This window comes from Molothrus aeneus, chromosome 1 (assembly GCF_037042795.1).
Source record: "Molothrus aeneus isolate 106 chromosome 1, BPBGC_Maene_1.0, whole genome shotgun sequence".
Lineage (NCBI taxonomy): Eukaryota > Metazoa > Chordata > Aves > Passeriformes > Icteridae > Molothrus > Molothrus aeneus.
This window is the reverse complement of record NC_089646.1, coordinates 121,405,731-121,430,291: the sequence shown is the minus strand read 5'-3', so window position 1 is coordinate 121,430,291 and position 24,561 is coordinate 121,405,731. Positions and strand designations below refer to the sequence as shown.

The following is a 24,561-nucleotide window of genomic DNA, read 5'->3' as shown; positions in this document are numbered from 1 at the left end:
TCAATGTTTATTGTGTGGGTCCTACATAAAGATATTAAATATATCTGATGCATGATATGAGAGCAAATAGTAAATGAAAACTAGAAGATTGCTTCAGTACCCAATCAAAATAGTATCCAGAGCTACCAGAAAGAAAAAAAGCTAGGTTGAAAAGAAATTTTGCAAGCACAAAAGCTATCTTGCACAAAGAGCCAAATGCAGCATGTGTGCTTCTAAATCTCATCCTATTTTCAGGAATTTAATCATGGATAAGCCTTTTGCTGCCACCTGTACAGAAATCAATGCACAGAGTACTTCAGGGTAGTGAAAATAAGTAGGATACCAAACAGCTGAACTCACAGACATGAATCAAACCAGGGATCCAAACTTTTCTGCAATAAAAGTTTCATCCATGCTCATTCTTACAGATGCAAGTTTAATTGCTGTTTAGTAACATTCATTTTTAGGTGAAATATTATTTCAACTTTGGCCTCTCATTTACCCAGTATAGAAACTACACAAGCATAAGTAGCAGGTGTCAGAAAACAAACCTGTGGTAGAACCACGCAGCTGTTTCCAGAGCTCTGGAGAGACTGCTAGTGCACTGAGGGTGCTCACAACCCTCTTATGCTGAGATCACAAACTTTTTCTCTGTGAAAAGTAGTTCTCCTGCCTCAGAGGCATGCCAGAGCAGAGTCCTGGAGGACCACTGACATCTGGTGGCCACTTCACTCTAAAGAAGACAAAGTCATATATATTTAATTTTACTGTGACTTGATCAAATTACATTTTACAGGTGGTCTGACAGAAATACATGCCAGGGAAGCATTAAGTTACAGGTCTTACTCTGTCTTTATTAACTTAGTGGAATTTGATAGCTACAAGTAAATGCAGATGAACTGCAATACACAAACAACAAACTCAGTTAAAGCTGCCAGTACATTAATAGTATTGTTGGATTAAACCCACTCTAGAGATAATAAATCTTTTCCAAATAGAGCACATTTAATTCAACAAGTTCTTGAGAACCACTGGATCATGAAATAGAATTATATAAAACTATCTTTTTTACAAATAAAAAAGCACATTTTCTCCTAGGTAAGATGTTTCTTATTACTGAAAAGGAGTAATGAGATTTAGGTCTACTTTTGCTAGACAACTAGCACAATATTAATTAATAAGCAGGAGTATCCAATAATTTTATCCATATTGATATGTGTTAGATGGTGATCCTGCCCAGCCAGATACTGCCTCAGTTCTCTCCAGCAAACTTGAGATGATCTTCTTGACACTTAAATGCACTTGTGCAGAGAGACCACACCCACCAGCACTGGACCTAAAATGTACTTAGGCCTGTTAGCACTGATTTTTGATAAGCAAACACTTAAAGCTATGCTTTCTTTGTGGCATCTATGTACAACTTGTAAACAAAACTCGGAGGCTTTCAAACATTCATCAAGCATACAAAAGTTTTATGAAACTGTCATGAGAATTTTCAGCCCTTCCCAAATGCTTTTTTGATGCAAAATGATTCAAAGTCTACCTTCAGGTAAATGTACATTTCTTATTGAAATGGGAGCTCAGTTCAAAACTAATAAAACTCACAGCATCTATTGAGTAATAGGAAGTAATCAAATTGTTTTTCTACACCTTTCCTCCATGCTACAATAGGGCAGTTTTGCAAAAAATCAGCAGTACAAATTGTCTCAAAACTTTCTGTATTTTTCACTTACCATCAACATGACCCCATCCATAAGTAAACAGATTGCTAAATTACAGCTTTACCTTCAATCTAGGCTACCTAACCAGACTGATAAATAGTGAACTATTTTTAATTACTTATACAAAAAGGCATTCCTCTGCGTATGTTTTCTAGTTGGCTGTGGCACGTTGTGGGCAAGCATTTTATACAGACATGTGCAATTGCTAATGCTGCCAAAAAGTGTGCAAAAAATAGCCAGTGCTCAGAGTGAAACACAGTACACAGGACACTCACATGGAGGCAACCGTATCAAGCCACCCCAAAGAAAGCAGCAAATGTGCACCAAGACAGTTTGATTTGATTATGCCAGAATTTGAGGTTGAGCCCAAAAGGCTTTCAAAGGACAAGTGTCAGGGGTTTTGCTTCCATTTGTATTTCAGCAAAATTGTAGTATCTGTTGTCCAGTGATGCCTCTGGAGAATTTCTCTTGCATGGCACACAAACCACTGATGTTCTTACCTGCTTCAGGTCTTTTCCTGAACTGCTGCATGAACATACACTGACAAAAGTGGCTTTACAAGATTATTTTTAACACATTCCTAAAGGTCCAACTGCAAATTAGCAGACAATAATCAGTACAGAGAAACTTGGTCCTGTACACAACAGGCACAATGTTCCAATTAAATCTTACTCTGAGCATTTAAAGTAAGAGCTATTTTCAGTATTTTAACAATGCTGGTTTCTTTACAATAATGCATTTCATCTACAGTGAAAAGCTGTCACATTGCTGCATATCTATTAAATAACAGCATTTTAATTAGGTCAGCTACTGGGTATAGGAGACAATAACCACTTTAACAAAGCACTGTCACAGTTATAGGCCCTTGGCTGAAAAGTACGTCTCTTCTTTCCTTTGTCATCCTCCCAACAAATATTTTTGAAAAATATCTCAGCATTGCCAACCCAATTAAACAGCAGCAGGAGATGATTACTCTATGGCAATGTTCTAATTTGCAGACATAATCGTTCTTCTACATTTATATTTATTGAAGATATTTTCCTGGGGGCAGAGATGCCCTCCACTCACCACCAGGGACAGAGAAAGTCTAAAAATAGTTTTGCCTGGTTCGAATCGATAGCACCATGTTGGCAAATCTCTTCCGAAGACAGAGGAAAGCAAGGTAACCCAGCCCTGCCAGCATGCTGACCAGCAGGGTGGAGCCAAGAACCCTGGGAGCCCTTTTCTTGGCCACACGGAATGCTGTTGGCAGGACAGCTGAGATTAATATATTGTTGACGTGTCCCAAAACTTTGTAAAATGCTTTTCTCTTCACGACACGCTCATAATAAGCTTCCAAGTTGGGCCGCTTTCCATTTCCCCAGTTTCTTCTTGCTAATCCCAGAAACTTCAGGCGATGTAATGTGACAGCAAGTGACACATCTGCCAGACTGAAGAAATCACCACAGAGCCAAGGCTGATTTCCATCTTCTAAGCAGAGATAAAACATAAAGCATTAGGAACTAATGGAATATAAGCACATTTAGTTTAGTTGCTACTTCAAAGTAGCATCTAATAAAGAGCAACGACACTTCAGCTAAAATATTACTTTAATCAATAAATATTTTACTAATTCCTGTCCACTCTTTGCACAATCTTGTAAAGTCTTAGGCTCAGCAGCCTGACCTACATTTGTTAAGGGAAAAAAAAGATCCACATTCCAGGTTCATAAATTAAAACCCACAGTAAACACTTATTTTGCTCAACTAGATTTCTCAAATCTGGATTAAATTAAACAGGATTGGAAAGGAGGAAAGCAGTTTAGCTTTTACTGAAAAGCTATCACTTGTCTGAAGAATTTATCTTGCCTGTGTCACTCAGCTCAATGGCATTCACTCAAGAACTAACTCCAGCTAGCTTGTTGGAGGCTTTCAAGTCAAAAAGAAATGGATCAGATGACTGACTTGCACCAAACATATCAGCTCATTGAGATGACAGAATCTGTCTACCTGACCCTCTTTTGTGTCTCTTTGACCCCAAATCATGGGGGTTTTACACTGAGATGTTTGAGAAATGACTAATATTCATACTGCTCACCACTAGTCAGGAGCACAGATGGAGACCCCAGGTACCCTCTCCAGTCAAAGGAAAGAGGTGAATCTTCCTGGGATGGCTCAGAGCAGGCACTGCCAGGCAGCATCACACTTTACTGTCAGTGATCTGAACCACCACCACCTGAAAGGGCTCACATGTACTGACTATACCAAGAGCTTTTGAAACCCAGGATATGAAACTTGATAGCCAGCACAGCTATCATAGCTGCCAGCAAAGTACTCTGCTCTAGCCTAGATCTCAAATAGAGAGGACTATGCTGTTCCTGTCTCATTTGTAGCTTTTGCAGTTCGTCCCACACAGCAGGCATGGAAAAATGCTGGCATGAACACTCAGCAGCACCTCTCTGGAAACAGAGAAATTTTGCAATCTCCTTTCCAACACATTTTCCACTAGAGAAAAGCAACAGCTTGGCACAAAGTTGGTACCAGTCCTTTTTGACTGGTTACACAGGTCTGGAAGAAAGGCCTCTGTAGAAAAGGAGCTTATCCTAGGTTGCTGAAAGGATACCTGGGAATTCATCCAGTGCATTAAATAAGATGATGGAAAAGACCAACAAATCTATCCTGCGTGAAAGAAAGATGCCTGCAGTGGCAGCAGTAGCAGTTGAGGGATTCAAGAAATTGCAAGAGAAGCAGGATCTCTGAGTTTTACTAGAATGTGGAGAAGTACAGACCACAAACCTCCAAAGTGGGACTACCTCAGACAAAATTCCAAGAGGCAATAGTCCCATGTTTCACAAAATCCAGAAATCCCAGAAGCTTTCATAAGCTCATCAATACTGCACCAGTTGACTCCTTGGAAAGGCTACTTAGCAGAGAAAGGAAAGGGCTTGCTGGAAATGGTGGCAGACATAGTTTGCTGAACAAAATCCTTCCATCCTTTATGAGTTAAAATATTTTCTGTGACTCTTTCACTGTTGAGTCAGTAGAAAATTTAATCTGGATTTTCAACTGCTGGTTCAAACCTACAGTTGTCATAGCAATCAGTAGTTATTACAACAGCTATTTATAGAGCCAAATGCAAAAAGTTATTGATTTGAGCAGATGCAGTTGATATTGACTGATGCTTCATGCAGTTTCCAGTGAAGTCAGGGGAAGGACTCCTACTAGCACCACTAGGAGTTGAACCACACTGAGAAAAAGAAGAAGGCTAATCCCATTTAAACAGAATTTAGGATGCTGACATGGTTAAGTGCCTGTGGGTATAGATCAGGGGGAAGGTCAGCATTGCAGATGTCCTTGCAGGAGTGTGTTACAGACCTGCTAGCCACCATGAAGAGGCAGATGATGCACTCTACAGGAGGCTGGCAGAAGTCTCTCAATTTCCAGCCCTTGTACTTGTGGGGACTTCAGCCTGCCAGATGCCAGCTGAAAATACAACACAGTGGAGAGGGGGCAGTCTAGGTGATTCCTGGAGTGTGTGGAGGAAAACTTACTCTCAACTGGAGAAGAACTCATGGGTGATGTGGTGGTCAGTGGCCATCTTGGCCACAGCAACCACGAAATTATGGAGTTTTCAGTTCTGGGTGAAGTAAGGAAAGGCATCAGCAGAACTGCCACCTTGGATCTCTGCCAGGCAGACTTTGGACTGCTTAGGAGTTTGATTGACAGAGTTCCTTGGGAGTCAGTTCTGAAAGGCAAAGTCGTACAGGAAGGACAGGCAAGATTTAAGGAGGAATTCTTAACGGTACAGCAACAGATTGTCCTCATATGCTCTCAGGGACAAAGACCAGTGTGGGTAAACAGGGAGCTTAGGCTGGAACTCAGGGTAAAAAGGACTGTGTCTCACCTGTGGAAGGAAGGGGATAACTACAAGGATGCCATGAGATTATGCAGGAGAAAATCAGAAAGCCAAACGAACTTAATTTGGCACTGCAGTTAAAGACAACAAAAACAGTTTCAGTAAATACACTGGCAGCAAAAGGAGGGCTAAGGATTCTCAACCCTTTGCTGGATGAAAGGGAAAACATAATAGGGATAAGGAAAAGGCTGAAGTACTTAATGCCTTCTTTGCCACAGTCTTTAACATTAAAACCCATGGTCCTCAGGCTTTCCAGCTCCCAGAGCTGGAAGTTGTTGACTGGGACCTGAGTGAAGCACCTACAACCCAGGAGAAAATGGTTAGCAACCTGTCATGTCATTTAGATATTCAGAAGTCTATGGGTCAAGATGGGATGTGCCCAAGAGTAAGACGAGAGCTGCCAAAACCTTGCCAATTATTTCAATCATTTACCAGCAATTCTGGTTAACCACAGAAATCTCTGTTGCCTGGAAATTAACAAATGTCATACCCATCTACAAGAATGGTCAAGACCCAGGAAACTACAGACCTGTCATCCTGACCTTGGTACTGGGAAGCATCATGGAGCAGATTGTCCTGAGTGTCACTACATGGCATGTGCAAGACAACCAGGGGAACAGGCCCAGCCAGCATGAGTTTACAAAGGCAGGTCTTGTTTGGCCAACCTGACCTCCTTCCATGACCAGTGACATGTTTACTGGATGAGGGAAAGGCTGTGCATGTTATCTAAATAAAGATTTTGACCTGTCTCCCAGAGCATTCTCCTGGGAAAACTGGCATGGGTGGGTACATTCTTCATTGACTGAAAAACTGGCTGGATGTCCAGGCCCAGGGAGTGGTGGTAAATGGAGTGACATCCAGTTGGTGGCTGGTCACTGGTGGAGTTCCCCAGGGCTCTGTATTTGGGCCAGAACTTTCTAACAGAATGAGAGGAAATGGCCCTAAGTTGAGCCAGAAGAGGTTCAGATTAGATATTAGAAATGTTTTTCACTGAGAGTGGTCAGGCATTGGAATATGTTGCCCAGGGCAGCAGACAGCAGGATATGGTTAGGTGTGGTTATGATGGTGCTGGGTTGACAGTCAGACTAGATCATCTTGAAAGTCTCTTGCAACATTGATGATTCTATGATTGTGTGAATAATTTGACTTTCATTTGGGTGGAAGCAGGTAAACAGGACTGCTTTCCAAGAGGGTGAGAGAAGAGGGTTGCCTAATGATTAAAGCAATTATTCAGACTGCTTATTCTGCATATACCACAAATATCAGCAGAGTATCTGCCCAAGATTATAATAAACCTGTGTTAGACATTAGGGTTGTGATCATTATAGTGAACTGAAGCCTACACCTATAACAACAACATTCTGTAGTAAATTTTTTTCTGATTTTGTTGATAAAAATACTAAAAAAAATGTACAGCTAATTATACTAATTTTCCTGAAAATGTGATCAAGCACTCTCATGAGACAGTGAGAACTCACTGACTGAAACAGAAAAGTAAGCTAGTATTTAAAACAGTATTGATCCCTTCTGTGATGTATAGATCAATACATACTAAAAGTACCAAATCAAACACATTAAAAATTGCTTTATAATGGTGCTGTCAACAAGTTTACTCAGTATCCTCAAACAGAAATATTAACAGGATTTAGCAAAAAAAATTCCTTACCTGGTGTTTCCTCATTTCGCCGCTGCAATTCAGTCTCAACCTGATCCAAAACTTTTTCCAGTTCATCCAGTATTTTCTTTAGGTATTTTATATTATCATGATCCAGCAGTTTAGACTAAATAAACATACAGGTTAGTGTTTAATCATTGTACAGAGTTTATACTTTTATCAGAGAAGCTTATATTTAGGATAATACACAGTGTTTGTTCATAAACTGTGATCATTTTCTCCACATAGTCAGATGGATACTACATGGATGCTGGTGACAATTCAGAAAACAGAAGAAAACTTTAGAGATACCAGATATTAAGGTTTGCCTACCCCTGCAGGGTGCGCAACAGCCCAACACCAGCACTGATGTGTACTTACCTTTGAAGTCAGTGGGACCAGTCCAGTACTTCAGCACACACTTGAAGTGTGTAGCTGATCTGAGGACAGACTGTTTCATGCCTTGAAGGGTTAAACCACTGCATGACATTACTGGTAATGACAAGTGAAACAAATGTTTATATTATGACCAAAAAATCTAACACTAACAAGCTCATAATAAAGGGGCCCATACAAAGGGGTTTCTTACCTTAAGGCGCTTCTGTTTTGCTATATAGGCATCTTGAAGGTCTGGATTTTCTTCTGCAAGTTTCTTCAATTCTGATTCTGTGTTACTTATTTGGCCTAATTTAAAAATATTTTAAAAAAAGAAGAAAAAAAAACCACAAAGGCAGACAAAAAAAGGAATGACAAATATTAGATATCCAAACATACTCATAATTCAATCCACAGGAACTGATCGATAGCCTGTGTACAAATATCATACCAAGGAAATCGGAAGTGCTGCTTCAATACAGCAACTACACTAGGTTGGGATTTAAATACATCACATTTTGGAAAACTTGAATGCTTTTTAAACTGACCCACCATACCTTCAGCTCATCAGTTGTGACAGAGCTGGTAGGCCCACACTGAGATTTCTTGTCACTGTAGGCCATAGGCATAATTTCACAGCAAAAGCCTAAATGCCACTGAATATGGAGCCAAGGTGTTTTCATTTAGCTAAAACCTGATGCCAGAGTCTGTGATCCTTTTGGAAATGTTCTTCAAGAACTGCATGCATGTCCTAGAAGAACATGATTTAAAGAAGGAATGATGTGAAAAATTTAAGTTAATTTTACTGATTTCTACTATGCGTGTATAGCCTTTTCCTTAAAATGGGGCTTTACTTGAAAATGCCATACTCATAAACCAAAAATACCAAAAGACAGTGATTTATAAATCTTCTAAAAATAAGTATTTCTAATCACAAACCGAGAACAAAAGAATAATTATAGAGCATGAATCACCTCTCACTTGTACTTGATAATAAAGTTTAGTTACAATTAAGTCTAATAAATTAAACTGATAAAAATTCTTTCTAGAGAATAACAAACTCACTTTTTTATATATTCATTTCAACATGACTGTGAAAGCCATCCTTCAATACAGTGTATGAAGAAATTGAAGGATGTACTCATACAACTAAAATTTTACATATGCAATTAATTACTTACTTGGATTTGGTATGCATGAACATAATACACAACTGGCTCATGCCTTATTATATCTAGCAGTCTGAAAATAAAGGTGTTTCAAGCTTAAAATGAAACCATCTCCAACCAGGAGAAGTTTGAACATGGAAAGGAATTGTTAAGAAACATCTACAGGCTTTTCAAAAAAATGTTTCAAATCAAAAAATTAGGCTATGCTTTAAGCATGAAAAGATAAGAAAACATCCCAAGTTAGATAAGCAATAATCTTAGCTCTGCCAGTATGGACATGTGCAAACTGAGAACAATTTACATGAACTAGAAGCTTGAGAAGAATACATACAGCAAGAAAAGCAGAGGACAATGTTGTAAAGTGAACTGTAATAAAAGCACTGATTATTACCATGTGAAAACAGAAAAACTACCCATAATGCCTATGAGTAAAGCACAATTGTTCAATAAACAGTTAGCATCCACATTTGGGAAAAAAAAAAATTAAAACCACCAAACGAGACAATGCACTGATTAAGAGAATAATTCATGTTCTTGGACAAGGGGAAGTGGCTTTAAACTGAAGGAAGTAGATTTAGATTAGATATGAAGGTGAAATTCTTTCCTGTGAGGGTGGTGAGGCACTGGAACAGATTGCCCAGAGAAGCTGTGGACTCCCTATCCCTGGAAGTGTCCAAGGCCAGGCTGGATGGGGCTTGGAACAGGCTGATCTAGAGGAAGATGTTGAAACTGGGTGATCTTTAAGGTCCCTTCCAACCTAGGCCATTCTATGATTTCATGATCCTGTGATTCTATGTTACTTCAGGAACATCATGCAACAATATGGAAAATGAACTGCCTGCCTTCACTTGTAACAACATAATAGTGTGTTACCAGAAATTTTAAGGAAGAGGATAAGACATTTTGTTGGAAATATTATTTCACAAGCTAACACAATATTACTATTTATGATATCATGGACTTACTAATAGTATAGATGTATTACATTTCAAAGACTCTGCAGTATTTGACGTTGTTCTACAGAGCATTCTAAAGCATCATACAAAAAAAAAAGAATCAACACTATATAAACCACTGATGTTGACAAAAAAAAATCAGAGATCCCAGAATGTAATAGTAAACTGGGAATCATCATCCAGCCATGCTGTCAGGAGTTGATACTTGTCCTGGAACTACTTAGTCTTTTGTAATACATTGAAGGAAGCATAAAGGTACCAATTAAAAGGTAGCTGTGGTACAAAAAATTATCTCCACAGACACCTCAAAAACAACATTTCCTCTTTCCCATTTCCAAATCCCAACAGAATACACAATCAATAAAAGTATATGCACAAATCGTCAAGGACTGCAACTGAAATAAACTGTGCTCGGTATTTTGTATTTAAGGTGGACTTAAGGAAGATGACTGTAATGCAGCAACCTACTAAGTCAGAGACATTCAGAGCTACACCAGTACATACTACGGATTCTGCTGGTAGCATAGGCTGGAATCATGGAGTCCACTGTTAACTCAGGGTGCAGGATGCAGCCATGTGTGTAGGCATCCATAGGCAAGGAATCTAAAAGCTCCCTGTAGTGCTGCACCCTTGGATAATACATGCTCCCCTCTTCTGGCATTAATCTTGGTACTTCCTCTGCAAAACAAAGTTAAAAAGAAAGTTAAGAAAAGAAGAATCATCTAATTGACCAAAGTTCATTCAGTCATGACCAGCTGGGACAGGTGACACAGCCACAGGTAAGAAAGCTTCACTTGTTCCCCAGCATAACTCAGTGGTGTGATTGCAGCACAGAGAAATGTATATTTGTAGCTCATTTTAAATGTTTTATAATTCCAATTATAAATGGATGCAAATGCAGCAACCCACACAAACATGTATTTAAGAGGCTTTCAAATCAGAAAACCACACTCAGCTCTGTTATGTACATCTAGGAATGCATGACCATGACATTCAACCCTATAATGCTCTCACAGCTGGGGACAGCTGAGATTCCAGGAAATTGTTATGGCTGAAATGTTACTGCTTCTGCAATGGTGTAAAAATTACAGCACAGGAATCCTGCACAAAGCGTGGCTGGAAGTATTCCTGCACATCAATGAGTTTTACCCTATCCTTGATCTACCTAGGCCCCAACTCCTTTTTTGACTAAAAGACAGCCCAAATCATGTCCACTCAACATTGAAGTTTTCTTCATGCCTCAGAAATCGCAGTGCTAAATCCCTGGAATACAAAATGCTGCCATCTTCACACCTATCAAAAAACCAGCTCTTCATTTCCTTCAAAAATTGAGGCAGTTTTTTTTGTTGGTGTTTGGTTTTTTGAGGTTTTTTAACAGTACAGGCACAAAGAACTTCAAAACCCTGCACATTATCACTTCGGAGGCTTCTCTTCCTGCTCTTTTACCTCTTAATTCCATTTTGTCACACCACGGTCAGTGCAGCATGGTGCTGCTGCCATTTCTGGCCTCTCCATCCTTCCTGAAGGGCTAAGGAGGACAGTGGTAGGTTTTACTTATAAAGCTTCACTCATGAAGGTGCTGGAAAGCCTTCAGCTCATTTTAGAGGAACATGTTTTCAACCCAAACTGCTAGCTATTAAGAGAGCCTGTTTACTTGTGCGACTATAAACATATTCTGCCCCGAACGGAGAGTCCTGCAGTGACACAGAGCTGCCCCCAGCATTGCTGCAGCCTCCGGGGTGAGGGGAAGAACCACACACTGAAATGCCCGTGGGATTACCATCTACAAACGTCGCTTCAAGGTAATCAATAATCTGTGTTGCCTCACAAATGACGTTTTCCCCATGGATCAGGACGGGTACTTCTCCAGAGGAGCTCAAGCGCATGAACCACGGCTCATTGTGCTCGCTCAGGGGCAGGTTCACATCGCGCTCTTCGCATTTCAGCGCCTTCTCGGCTATTGCCAGCCGCACCTGGAACGGCACCACCGGGGTCACCCGGGCAGCACCCCCGCCCGGGAGGCATCCCCGCCCGGCCCGCATCCCCGCCCGGCCCGCATCCCCGCCCGGGCACCATCCCCGCCCGGCCAGCATCCCCGTCCGGCCCGCATCCCCGCCCGGGCACCATCCCTGCCCGGCCAGCATCCCTGCCCGGGCACCATCCCTGCCCGGACAGCATTCCCGCCCGGGCACCATCCCTGCCCGGGCACCATCCCTGCCCGGGCACCATCCCCGCCCGGCCGCTCTCCAGCCCCGCCTCGGCGCACCCACGGCCGCCCCCCTCCATCCTCCATCTCTCCATCCCTCCATCCCCCATCCCTCCATCCTCCACCCCTCCCGCCCCGGGGCCACGGCGGGCGCGCAGGGGCTGTGGGCACGGCGGGAAGCGGCGATCCAGGGCCCGGCTCCCTCGCCCACCCCTCACCTTCTGCGAGGAGAAGGACTGCGTCCAGTGGTACAGCACCAGCGGCGCCATGCCCGGCTCGGCTCGGCTCGGCCCGGCTCGGCCCACGGCGCCAGGCGGGGCAGGAGGCAGCGCGGAGCGGCGGCCGTGCCCGCCCCACGCCGATCCGCTCTTGGAAATTACCCGAAGGGGATGCCCGGGGGATGCGGGGGACAGCCCTCACTGCTCGGAGGACAGCCCTTCCGAAGGGGAAACCGCCTGCAAAGCCGTCTGCAGCATCCCCTAAGGAAGCGCAGGAAGATGGATGCGCAAGTAGGGAAGGTCACATGGCAGGATTTAGCCTTTTATATTTATTTGGGTTTGTTTTGTTTTGTTTTTCTTTTGGTTTTTTGTTTTGTTTTGTTTTGTTTTTTTAACCAGTGCTTCCAGTATGAATTTCAGCATTTCAACATCGGCAACACGCGCCTGAGGAAAAAAAATTAAAAAAAAAAAAAAAATTACCGTAAATCATCCTGAATTGAACCCCTCGGGCAAAATGAGTCTATTGCAAAATGAGTCATAGCAAGAAGGAACAAAGCTTTTTAATAACTTCTTTTGCTTCCAGATGTGTTCTTTCAATCTAAAGAGAGAAAGTTTCTTAATTATTTTTTTCTTAGACAAAATTAGAAAATCTAACCATTTTGCAGGGTTTTTTTTATTTTCCCTGTGTGAAGCAAGGTCCTTTCTGAAAAGCATTTGATAACAAACAATGGCTTACATCATCAGGAAATGCCTCCTCTGTATCTTACACTGGAGATAGTTTAGAAATGCAATTGCTGATAGTACCATTAGACACTACCAGCAACAGCAGGCAGATTTTAGCAAAGTACAAAAGCACAGTGAGATTACAGAATGCAGAGTATTGTTCTCTTCATTCTGACTGCTCAGTTCCCAGTAAAGGTGACTACTCCAGGTAAGCCTGATAACTCAGTCCCACATGCCATTTCTATATAAGAGATGAACCTCATGATGAGTATCTTAGAGATCTGAAAATAGTATATTGAGAGCTGTAACCCAATAACAAGAACATCAAGGGAAATTTTTACTAATGTCAAGCAAAGGAATGGATTTAAGTCACTGAGACAAGGTATTGGACAAATCTTATAAATAAAAAGGAAAGAAACAAAAAGCCCTGTGCTGATCATGGGAGTGGGCACAAGGGCAGGCCCATACCTTCCTCAGAGACCACTCCCTACTCCCTGCTCACAAGCCAAAATAATCTCTTCAGAAGGTCATTCATGGTGAGAGGCTTCTCACAAATCCCAGCTGATAGCAATCTGTTACTGATGGTAAATCCCACATTTGGGGGAATTTAATTTAATTGTTATTCTTCAAAAAGTTAGAGAATGTGCTTAGAACTGACACCAAGAATGCAGTCGATGGCATTATGGCTGGATTAACTTCTCTTTAAGATACATGTCTAAGGTAAGAGTGATGGAATATCCTTTCATGCACAATGGCTTTAACCTGTGACTCACCAATACATGGGAATTCTCACAGATCCCTGCCTAGGCTGCTGTACAGCTGATCCTCACTGCTAGATCTTACAGTAACTCAAGGGGAAAAACTAGGGAACTGGGTTTTTTTTTAAATTTACATGAACTAGGTTTTGCTTTTTTTTTCCCTTCATTTTGCCTTTAAATCAAAATGTTGTGTAGTCATTTTGTCAATTACCATATAGACCACTACCCTGCTTCTCTTAGTACAGCTAATTAATTTCATATCACACATGGACTACTGTGTTTGAGTTACATAGTGTTACCTGGTTTAAAGGTCTAGAAAGGCAAGGAAATGTATCTATCTTATAACACAATAAAGAAAGAAGGACTGAGCAGCTGCAATCATATACAGGTGATCCTTCTTCCTAACCTAGTCACTGATATTGCTATGAAATACAGGAAGGATACTGACCAGCTGGAGCGGGTCCAGAGGGACAGATGATTAGGGGGATGGAGCACCTCTCCTATGAGGAAATGGTAGAAGGATTAGGATTGTTCTCCCTGGAACAAAGAAGGCTCACAGCTTGCCAAATTGTGGCCTTCAGTACCTGAAGGGAGCCTACAGAAAAGACTAAGAGGGACTTTTTACAAAAGCATGTAGTGACAGGACAAGGGGGAATGGCTTCAAACCGAAAAGAGCGTAGGTTTAGGATAAGATTCTTTACTGTGAGGGTGGTGAGGCACTGGAATAGGTTGCCCAGAGAAGCTGGGAACTCTCCATCCCAAGAAATGTTAAGGCCAGATTGGAAGTGGCTCTGAACAACCTGGTCTAGTGAAGGTGTCCCTGCCCACGGCAGAGGTGTTGGAAGTGGATGATCTTTAAGGTCCCTTCCACCCTAAGCCATTCTATGATTCCCTGATAAATCCCACCCGATGTCCATGTTTATAGTCCTGGTTCCGCTGAAGGAGGGGGTGCCGGCGGCTGGGATCCCTCCAGCCCGACAGGGCTGTTCCCACGGCTGACCACACGAGGCCTCCCTTTTCCAAAACACGGCGCATAGAACCTTCCTTCTTCCAGAGATGAAGAAAAAGGGACGAATGATTCCTTTCTCTTCAGAACCAGCCCCTATCCATCCACCTATGTTTGCCCCTCCACCTTCTCATACCCACAGAAAAGCAAGCAAAAGGGCCAGATCATGAAAAAGCTCACCACAACCTGGAACACCTTGTTCCACAGGCATTTCCTCAAGGCTTTACCTAAGTGAAAGAAGAGTCTCCTTAAGGCATGTTTAATTTGTGCCATAAATACACTAGCAGCACAAATGCAAATCTGACTGGCATCTTGGCAGCTTGTGGCTTCAAGCAGACCCCTAGCTCTGTGTGATAAATAATTTTTCCTACCACACTGATGTTCTTGCCCTGTTTCTCTGCATGGCCTCTCTTGGGCCTTTTTTAGCATCCTATACATGTTTACAAAAATATATGTATATATGCATGCCCCTCTACAAGTTTTTTTAATGCGCATATTTTTACATCATGGAAATAAACTAACATTTACAGCTAATGCTAAAAATAAAGAGCATTTTGATAAACAGTTATATAAAATGGGTGAAAGATCTGGAAATCAGTATTCTGGTAATCAGTTTTCTTCTTTACTTCACCTTTCACTCCATGTTATTAACAGGAAACACATAGGTCAGATGTGTCATTAAAGTAATATTTATGCAAGTTAAAAAACAACTTTTTTTTTTTTTCTTATCAGATCAATTCATTATGCATATTGAAACCCAAATGTATTAGACTACAGGAGGGAAAAAAAAATCTTTTTTATTTTTCCTTTTCTATGCAGCCAGAGCCATTATAGCTGAAAATTAGCTAGATTCTGTTTATGAATCATTAGCAGATGAATTGGTTCTGTTCCAAGTGCAGAACCAGCCTAATTGACAGTGTTGCAGGAGTTAATACTCGTTGGGAAAGTAAGGGCAGGTTCTGTTCTGGACCTTCTGTCATCAGTGGTTATTGAACTAAATTCCACTGGCAGATGCTGCTTTACTGGTGGTGATATGAGTTGAAACAACATAGCACTGAACTCAGGTACACAGCTGAGACTTAATACTGACACAAGAATGCACAAGAACTTTCTTTAACATGACTGAAAAAACAGATATGCAACTATTTAGAAAGAGTGAGAGCAGCATTATGTCTTGATAGTCACAGCTGAGACTATCTGTGCCCTAATTTAACTGTATATAAAACCATAGAGCGATGGCAATTGTAGATAGCTGATTCATGTTCTCAGGAAATATAATTTGTCAGTTACCATTTTACATCCAACAAAATCAACTTATAATAGAATTTATTTAGTCACTTTCAAAGTTACTTAACACATCATATTAGTTTTTTTTTAGGGATTTCACCACAAAATTCTGCCAAATTTTCCCTAAATATATATTATTCCTGTTCCATGCAGGAGTTTCATATGTAAATGCTTCAGAAATACTGTTTAATAATTAATTTTTATATAACATTTTTAGAATTTTTATAGTAAGACTATTTCAAAAGAGTTATTAGTGATTTTGATGTAACAAATATATTAATTGTTCTAATGATATATAAATCTCAACAGTTTTGATTATTGCAATGAATTTTCCTGAAGTATTAGGCTTTTAATCCACACACAGAAAGAGATTTAATATATTTTCATAAGGTGAAAAAAATGCAGATTCTTAGACTTAAACCTTAAAATCTAGGTATTAACATTAAAGATGTATTGAGTCTATCCCTTCTCAAGCTTTTATGTAAACAGCATCTTTACTATAAATTCTAACATATCAGCCAAATTCAAACAATTTAAAACTTTTTTTTATACTTGCCCATGTTTGTTGTCTCCGTGCACATGTGTAATATGCTGGCTCACAAAATTGGATCATTACTAAGCTTTTAGGAACAATTCTGTGTCATCACTTCACATGTTTCTTCTTCCCTCACACTAATTTAGATGAGCAACCCAAAACAGTGAAAACCTTGTACTCCTGTGCATACCATCCAGGTGTTGATTTTTATTCTGGTTTTAATCTAACAGTGATGACATTTTGTTTGCACAGCACTGTCTGGCACAGTGGATTTTGGCTGCCCATTAAAATTCACATATTACCAGAACACAAACAATGACTATAAGAAATATTCCAGCTTCCAGCTATTATTGCCTGTGGCCAAACCCAGAGTGCACAACTTTGACCTTGTAAAATAGATTGGACAGATGCTGAAGCAAAGTCCACCAAAGTTAGAGAGGTGATTTGTACTTGCTTAGTGGGTCCTGTACCAGCTCTTAGAACAGTTCAAATTCTATTACACTGTAAAATATAAATATTCAGTAACTGGATGATACCCAAAGACAGAAAATCTTAAGAAAATCTAAGGAGTTAAATACAATTTTGTACAATAACATTTGAAGTCTTGTAGGTTTTTTCCATTTTTTGACTGGAAAACATTTTTTAAAATCTTTCCTGAAAAATTATAGAAATCAGATTCTTTCCATACCTTAAACAAACCCAAACTTTAATAATTTTCAAAAATTTCTAAAAAAACTTGTTAAACTTTCTATTGGAAATGTGAACACTTTGATAAATTATTTAGTAAGTAAGTTTAAACATTTAATATTTTTCCAGCAAACTGCTCAGAAAAATAGCTTTCGGATGCTTTAAAGCATAATCATGTACTTCCCCACCTTGTGATTGACAAGTAAAAAAATAGAGACCAATAAGGAAGATCCATTTCTTTAAACAACATTAATCAGGGTGACAACATAGAAATATAGCTCTTATTTAAATAAGGAAATTCTTGTTTCTTCAGCCTTAGTTCTTGCTATTTGCTCATTAAATTTGCGCAAGCTGGACTAAAACAGTAACACACAAAATACTTCAATTAGACTCCTTGAAATCTCACTTCACGTCAGACACCTGTGTTAGACAGAAGTAAAAAAAAAAAAAAAAAAAGGTGTTTTGAAAAGCTTAGATCATCATCTGTCCCAGAGCACCCTGCACCAGCACAGCAGCAGGGATGGAGGCTGTTCTGTCCTGGGCCATCATGGGCTCCACACCACCACAGGAAAATCATGGTCACAAGTGCTCATGCTGGGGTGGGAGCCATAAGTGTGTGTAGAATATTTTTTCTTAGTAAGACTTTTTTCCCCTCCATCTAAATCACATAATTTGTGCATCACTATTGCATTGTGTTTTCAAATTATAGTACAGCAGAAACAACAAGGAAATTGTGGTCAATTATGATACATCAATTTACGGTACATTTACTGACTTTTGAAAACTAATTAATTCTTATATCTTGAAATAAAAGAACAGCAGACTATAAAACAGCTGATTAAATTCACTATCAAATAGCATGCAAACATAACATTCACCTAACTCCTCTCAATAAGCAAGACCCTCATTTGCTAAAGTAAAAATAGGACAAGATACAGTTTTGGGCAGCAATAGATCTGGGCACTGAATCACTGTCTATGTTCTTTTGGCACTGACTGAAACATGCTGGCATGATTTTTTCTCAACTGCATAACGTCACTCACAAATAGAGAACAAATACCAGAGCTACTGCTCTGAAAACACACTTCCCCTATCACATTTAAAGAAATCCCAAATAGATTTTCTTCAGAAAAACAGAGGTAGGATATTAGTGCCAGCTGAAGGCAGGAATATTTGCAATTTAGCATTTATTGAGTTATCTGGAGAGAGAGAAAAAAAAAGCACTATACAGAGAGAGGGATGAATTTAAATCCCGTGTGTGTAACTGATACAAATGAAAGTATGAAGTTGTCCCTGTGCCCTGTGCGAGCTCAGGGGAGAAGTGAGGGCAGCAGGCGATGGTATGTGTCTGAAATAACAAACCCTCTCCACTAACACCCCAGCTAATGCACCAGTGCGGGGGCAAAGCCAGAGGAGAGAAGCTGCAGAAGCTGAAACGAGCTTTTCAAATTTTACAGAGACGTGCAAACTGGTGGGGGGTGGAGGAAGACATGGAGCCTTGGCTTAATTCCTGTAGTGTCCCGTCAAGTGCATGGGGCAGAACACAAAGGCAGAAGTTGACCTGTATGTTACAGTCCTCAGAGAAAAATACAAACATTATAAAAGCACAGCAGTTACATTAACTTGAGTCAATATGAACAGAGCTTTGGGACCAGGCGGTAAGAATATTCTTTTGGCCCAGCGGGATAATCTGTCTTTTCAAGATGAAGAAATTGATAGGGTTTAATTCTTGGCCTTGAATAATGAAAATTTTGCCTCTAACATGCTAGATAGGCCACTGCCACAGACCTTCAGGGCTATCTAAATTCATTTCAATATACTGCACAAAGTGAGAAATAACTGAAACTGGAAAAAAATTTTTAATCTCAGCTTCTCTCTGATTTCGCTTTACAAGATATTTTAATTCCAGTTTTGACATTGTGTGTGACCCAAGACAGTTGAACAAAGAGCTATTTTTCAGTTCACCTTTCCTCCTCTACAAAAGCTTCATGCTTTAGCAGTTCTAAGTCACTGGAAACAAGCAAACATGAAATGGGAGTTTTAACAAGTACAGGGTTCATATCTTGGAACAGTGTTTTCATACTGTGATTAAATTTGTATTCCCCCTAAACTGCGTTTTGTTTGAACTCCATGCCTTGTGATCCCGTTTCCTCCCGTTTTCTTGATGTCAGCTACTTCAGTGCTGGCAGAAGATCCCTCTGAACTGCAGCTGCATTTGTAAATGTTTCATCAAAGGCCTGAAGGTCTGGTAAGCAGCAGAGCCGGTGGGTGCTACGAATGTGATCTGGGTCTATCTCGGGGAGGAACAGCATGACCGTATTTACTGCCGATGCTATTCTGGGGGCTGGATGACGTGCGTCTCCCCTCTGCCTGAGCAACACTTGCCCGTTCGTCTTTCAACACTCACTCCCAGCATGACAGGATGAAATAAAACAAAATTTACTGGTAGCGAGCGTACTTGCATATTGAAGACTTCCATTCTAACAACTTCATGCACACACATGTAGTCTTATTGAAATAATCATGTTAAAGATTTTGTACTCTAGGTAGATACAATTTTAGGTTCCATTTAAAAAAATAAAACCATAAGAAGATAAAGAAAAGTATTACCTCATAAAATAATTCAAATTATTATGGGGGCACAAGCTTATTTGTCCCCATAAATGAACTCCTAACTCAGGACGTGGCAACACAGTAGCTCCAGCTCTACACAACACTTCCAAATGTGGACAGCAGCTGTGTATCTCAAAAACTGTGAAAATAGGGGGGAAAATACTGTATTTGTTAAAACAATTGTGCAATTTTTTAAGCAATCGTGCACCTCTTCCAAAATCAGGCAAATAGTTTATAAACTGAAACTCATTCAATAGCCTGCAGAATGAGCCAGGCACTTCCAGTCATTGATTAAACCCGACCTATCTGTGCTAGACTTTGTAAGAGAAAGGAGGAAAAAATTTAAAAACCCAAACAAGTGAAAAACACGACAAAATTTCTGATTAAAATAACATGCACATTTTTCACACTTTTAAAGGGTTATCATTTTGTCTATATTTTTTTAAATCTAGAAACATGCCACTGACACCAAATGGCACAGAAAAGATCACATTTCCTTTTTTTTTTTTTCTATTAAACCTATACAAATAATTTTCAGCAGTAGAACTGGAGAATCACAAAGCTGCATGATGCCAGATTCATTCCCTTTCTGGTTACTGAAATTTAAGGTAAGAACATCCTGACATCATAAATTTTCAAAATTGGCTGAAATTTTTTAACTATTTCATTTGGCTCAATTTTGAAAATATGCAACCAGCTGGTAAAAATAAAATATGATTTAAAGTTTCGTTAGACAGAACCTGCAGTCTCAAACTTAGATAAAACCAAAACTATATCCCTTTACAAGTGAAGACAAAACTGCAACCCTCAGCTTCTAACTTTAGCATGTTGTATCACAGAAATAGTCCTCTAGCTCTATTAAATTTTTGTTTTCAGGGCAGAACTTCTTATAAGCAAAAACAGCAGATAGATAAATGTGGGTGAATTAACATAATTTTTGCAATATTATCACATGAAATAAGGGAATTTCAAAATCAATTTTTCTTCTCAAATCGGCTGAAAAAAAACTTTGTACCTAACATAAAAAAATACTTTGTACCTAACATAATGAAATACCACGCAGGTTAATGACAAATTTTTAAATTAACAACCTAAAACAGAAACTAAGGTGATCTCCACAATGGTGATTTTAGGCACACCTACAAGTGAACAATTTAGTGATGAATACATGCCCAACTAAACACAAATTATTATTCTGTAAGTCAATTACATTTATTATACATTCAGACATAAGAGAACATCATATAATTGTTTTTCAAATACATTGTGTTATTAGGAACACATACATTCCCTGACTAGAGCAGACACTGTCCGAGATATTTTTATATTCTGCAGAAATCTTAGACTAAATTCCACCATTACATACTTAATACAAAGTATAGGTGATTTACAAAAACTCAAATAATGGATAATTTTTCATAAAGGACCTTTTGTACAAGACCATAAGCTTCTACATAAAAAGGATTTTACTTACTATGACAACCGCAGTTTCTAAAGGATGATATTTTGATAAAAATCAAAGTACATACAAAAGTACATACAAAAAAATCTAAGTACATACAAAGATAAAAAATCTGGTTTAGACTCCACCTAGAGAAAAAAAAGAAGAAAAGATTACCTTTGAACAAAACTTAAGGCTTAAAATCCTCCAAATCACACAGTTTGTTTTTAGGAAAAAAATACTGCAAACACTAATTTATCCAATGTCTATCTTGTACTTGCCAGAAACACTCAACACAGATATACATAACTTATTCACATGCAGAGCAGCAAACACAGAATCACGTGAATTCACCAAGAGCATAAAAACTGTTCTGCACCTGCACAACACAGAGACAGACATTCAAAATTCTGCATTGTTGGTTGTGTCTTCCAAAGTGCAGAATCTATTCTTTAAGTGAAATTTCAGTGGACAAATAGAAAACCATTTTACAGCAAGAAAGCCAGTTTTCAAGATGCAGGGGGGGTCGATACTGTAATCCACACAGGGAAAGGGTTTCTTCATCATATAAAAACATCATGACATTATGTTATAAACAATGAAATGGCCAACAGAAGAGGAGCAAATGACGAATAAATGAAATCTCATACCAGCTGGGAGGTTTAATTAATTGGTTAGGCTGATTATGATGCACTCACCCTTGCTATATTCTTTTATATAAACTTAAATATCAAAATACATTAAGGTATTTGACTTGAATGTTAGCTGTGGTGAGAAAAATTTTCTTCCCTGGGACAAATATTCCTGAAGAAGCAGAAGAAACTTATCAACAGGGTGCACTTCTCAACTCAGGCATAACAAGCATCTGTTTGTCTTTTACTGTTTTATCAAAAATCAGTTAGAGTAAGCCGCATTATCCTCACCAAAGTTTAAGCAGATTGAGGGAGTGGCTTTCTATTAATGGTCTTTGCAGCACAGCCTGCTTAGCCCTATGGTAATGTCCTCTAAAGCTCAATTCCTCCATTGCAGACTTTGTTAATGGAAACATATCTCAAAATGACTATACTGTGCCCAAAATATCCATATTACATTCAGTATCAAACAGCAAAACCCTCAGCTTTTGCACCTCTGGTAGCATTTGTCTTGTTTTCTCCATCTAAATTGAAAAAAAACAAACAAGATAAAAAACCCCAAAACTAAAACAACCACCAACAGACCCAGAACACTGTCATATTTAGAATGACAATGACAATGATTGTCAATTAATTTTGCAAATAGATTCACTCAGAAGAACCAATTATCTGAGGTATAAGAAGCACCAACACCAATTCATTGGTGAAATGCAACAGTTGTTTGTTCTGATCCAGTACAGCAAAACAGGAGTGTGACATCAGCCAGAACCTTCAAAAGGTCTTTTAAAATTAGAAATATCATATCTAATTGCTATTTTAACATTAATTTATCACCACTCAATTACCAAAAAAATCCATTTTTATAAGAAAAAAAACCAAAGAAATTCATAGGACATCCTGTGTTAAGACAAGATTAGGTATGAGTGCAGACAGACATACAGACTCATCCCTATGTCTGATAAAATCTGCCTGATAAAATCAAGGCAGATCATAAGGAACTGCAAGCTCCAGGGCGTAGCTGAAGAACTGTGGTCCCTATGGAAGCTGGGATGGGTGCCTTCTTTGAGGTGCACTACCATTGCAAAGGTCTCCTGGTGTGACCTGCAGAGCTCTGGTCTCCTTCACTGGAGTCACATGAGACAGAAACACTGCAGAGCTGTCTGTCTGGTGAAGGAATTCTCTTTACCAGAACTCTCTGAAGGTCTGTAATCAGTGGTGATGAAAATGCTAACTAATAAAGGAGGACTTTCAATTAATAAGTGGCCTAAAACATGGCAAAAAGCCTAGATTTCTGGGAAGATATAAGTGGTATATAACTCTCAATAGAGGTATTCAGAAAAATAGCACCATGGTGAGCAGGAAGGCCACAGAACTGTTTTTTCCTAAGGTATTAAAGCAGCATGTATGAAAATTATTTAATTCACTAGCTAATTTACATGAAAATTACCAGAGAAATTAAGATCTCAAAAGAATGTTATTCCTACAACTTAAAAATAGCAAAGCCACAAAGTACACATCCAGGCAGAAGAGAGACGCTTTGCACATCACTAACAAATAAACATTAAACAACCCCAATTCCTACCTGATGTGAGAGTTAATATGAATCCTCCAAACAATTAGAACAGCCTCAATCAGGTTTTGGTCCTCCTCAGGCGCCTTGAAAATCTGTAGGACATGGCAATGCAGGACTCAAGAGCTTTGGGTGCTGCTGCTAAATCGTCACAGCCCAGAAAAGGGTGAACATGGGGGGGGACTTCAACAACCGAGGGACCTGTTGGGAAGGTCCTACAGGATCATTACAGTACAGAATCATAAAATGGCTTGGGTTGGAAGGGTCCTTAAAAGACCACCCAGTTGCAGCCTCCCTGCCATGGGGAGAGGCACCTTCCACTAGACCAGGTTGCTCAGAGCCACTTCCAACCTGGCCTTGAACATTTCTGAGGATGGGGATTCCACAGCTCCTCTGGGCAACCTGTTCCAGTGCCTCACCAACCTCACAGTAAAGAATTTCTTCCTATATCTAACTTAAACCTACTTTCTTTCAGTTTGAAGCCATTCCCCCTTGTCCTGTCAATACATACTCTAAGATAGTGTCCATGTTTCTTGTAGCCTTCCTTCAGGTACTGGAAGGCCATTGTACACAGAAAAGTTTTGTTACTGAGCAGATAAGTGACTACATCAAATCTGAAATATCTACTTTTTTTTAATCAACAGCGGGCAAACTGACTGGAAGTGCAAGACTGAGGGCAACTTGGGTGAAAGATTGTGGGGGAAATGTTATTTGTAATTCCTAGAAAAAGAGAATGGAATTACAAATAAACAAGGTGAACAGCCAGCTTTTCTGTATGCTTTGAATTGCATTAGGGCAATTGTTTGCATAGATGTTCTGCAAACAGAGCAAAGGATTCAGCTTTAGGAGCAAAATAAAAATAAATCTTTTTGCTGGATTATTTTTAAGCTGGATTGGTTTCCTGTTCCAAATCACAGCTCACTGAAGAAACAGTTGTGCTGGCAGCACAGAGGGTTGGGGGCATGAGAATATCTCAAGCCAATGTCTGGCCAAGACAGCCAAGACTGCCCTGTAAAAAAGACAAACTTAAGATTTGCTCTCTACTAGGCTTTATTTTATTATAAATTCCAAAGAGAGAAATCTGTAAATATAATGTGAATATAATGTGAAAATAGTGTGAAGGGCATAAACAGAAAC

General features: G+C 39.6%; 1 protein-coding gene across 1 annotated transcript; it reads right to left on the bottom strand.

Annotated features, from left to right (window-relative positions):
* Nucleotides 1-812: 812 nt before the first annotated feature.
* GDAP1 (ganglioside induced differentiation associated protein 1) lies at nucleotides 813-12,423 on the bottom strand. The gene is made up of 6 exons (XM_066564037.1): nucleotides 12,173-12,423; nucleotides 11,529-11,721; nucleotides 10,253-10,426; nucleotides 7,838-7,932; nucleotides 7,261-7,375; nucleotides 813-3,170 (listed from the first exon to the last, which is right to left on the bottom strand). Exons 1-6 carry the CDS (start codon nucleotides 12,221-12,223, stop codon nucleotides 2,788-2,790), a joined length of 1,011 nt encoding a protein of 336 aa, XP_066420134.1. The 5' UTR covers nucleotides 12,224-12,423; the 3' UTR covers nucleotides 813-2,787.
* Nucleotides 12,424-24,561: the final 12,138 nt, after the last annotated feature.

Excerpts from the sequence above, each read along its gene's own strand:
- GDAP1 (XM_066564037.1), bottom strand. The coding sequence starts at position 12,223 with ATGGCGCCGCTGGTGCTGTACCACTGGACGCAGTCCTTCTCCTCGCAG. Across the intron at positions 7,933-10,252 it reads TGCTACCAGCAGAATCCGTA|GCCAAATAAGTAACACAGAA; the intron begins GTATGTACTGGT and ends TTTTTAAATTAG. Across the intron at positions 7,376-7,837 it reads CAAAACAGAAGCGCCTTAAG|TCTAAACTGCTGGATCATGA; the intron begins GTAAGAAACCCC and ends ATGTTTATTTAG.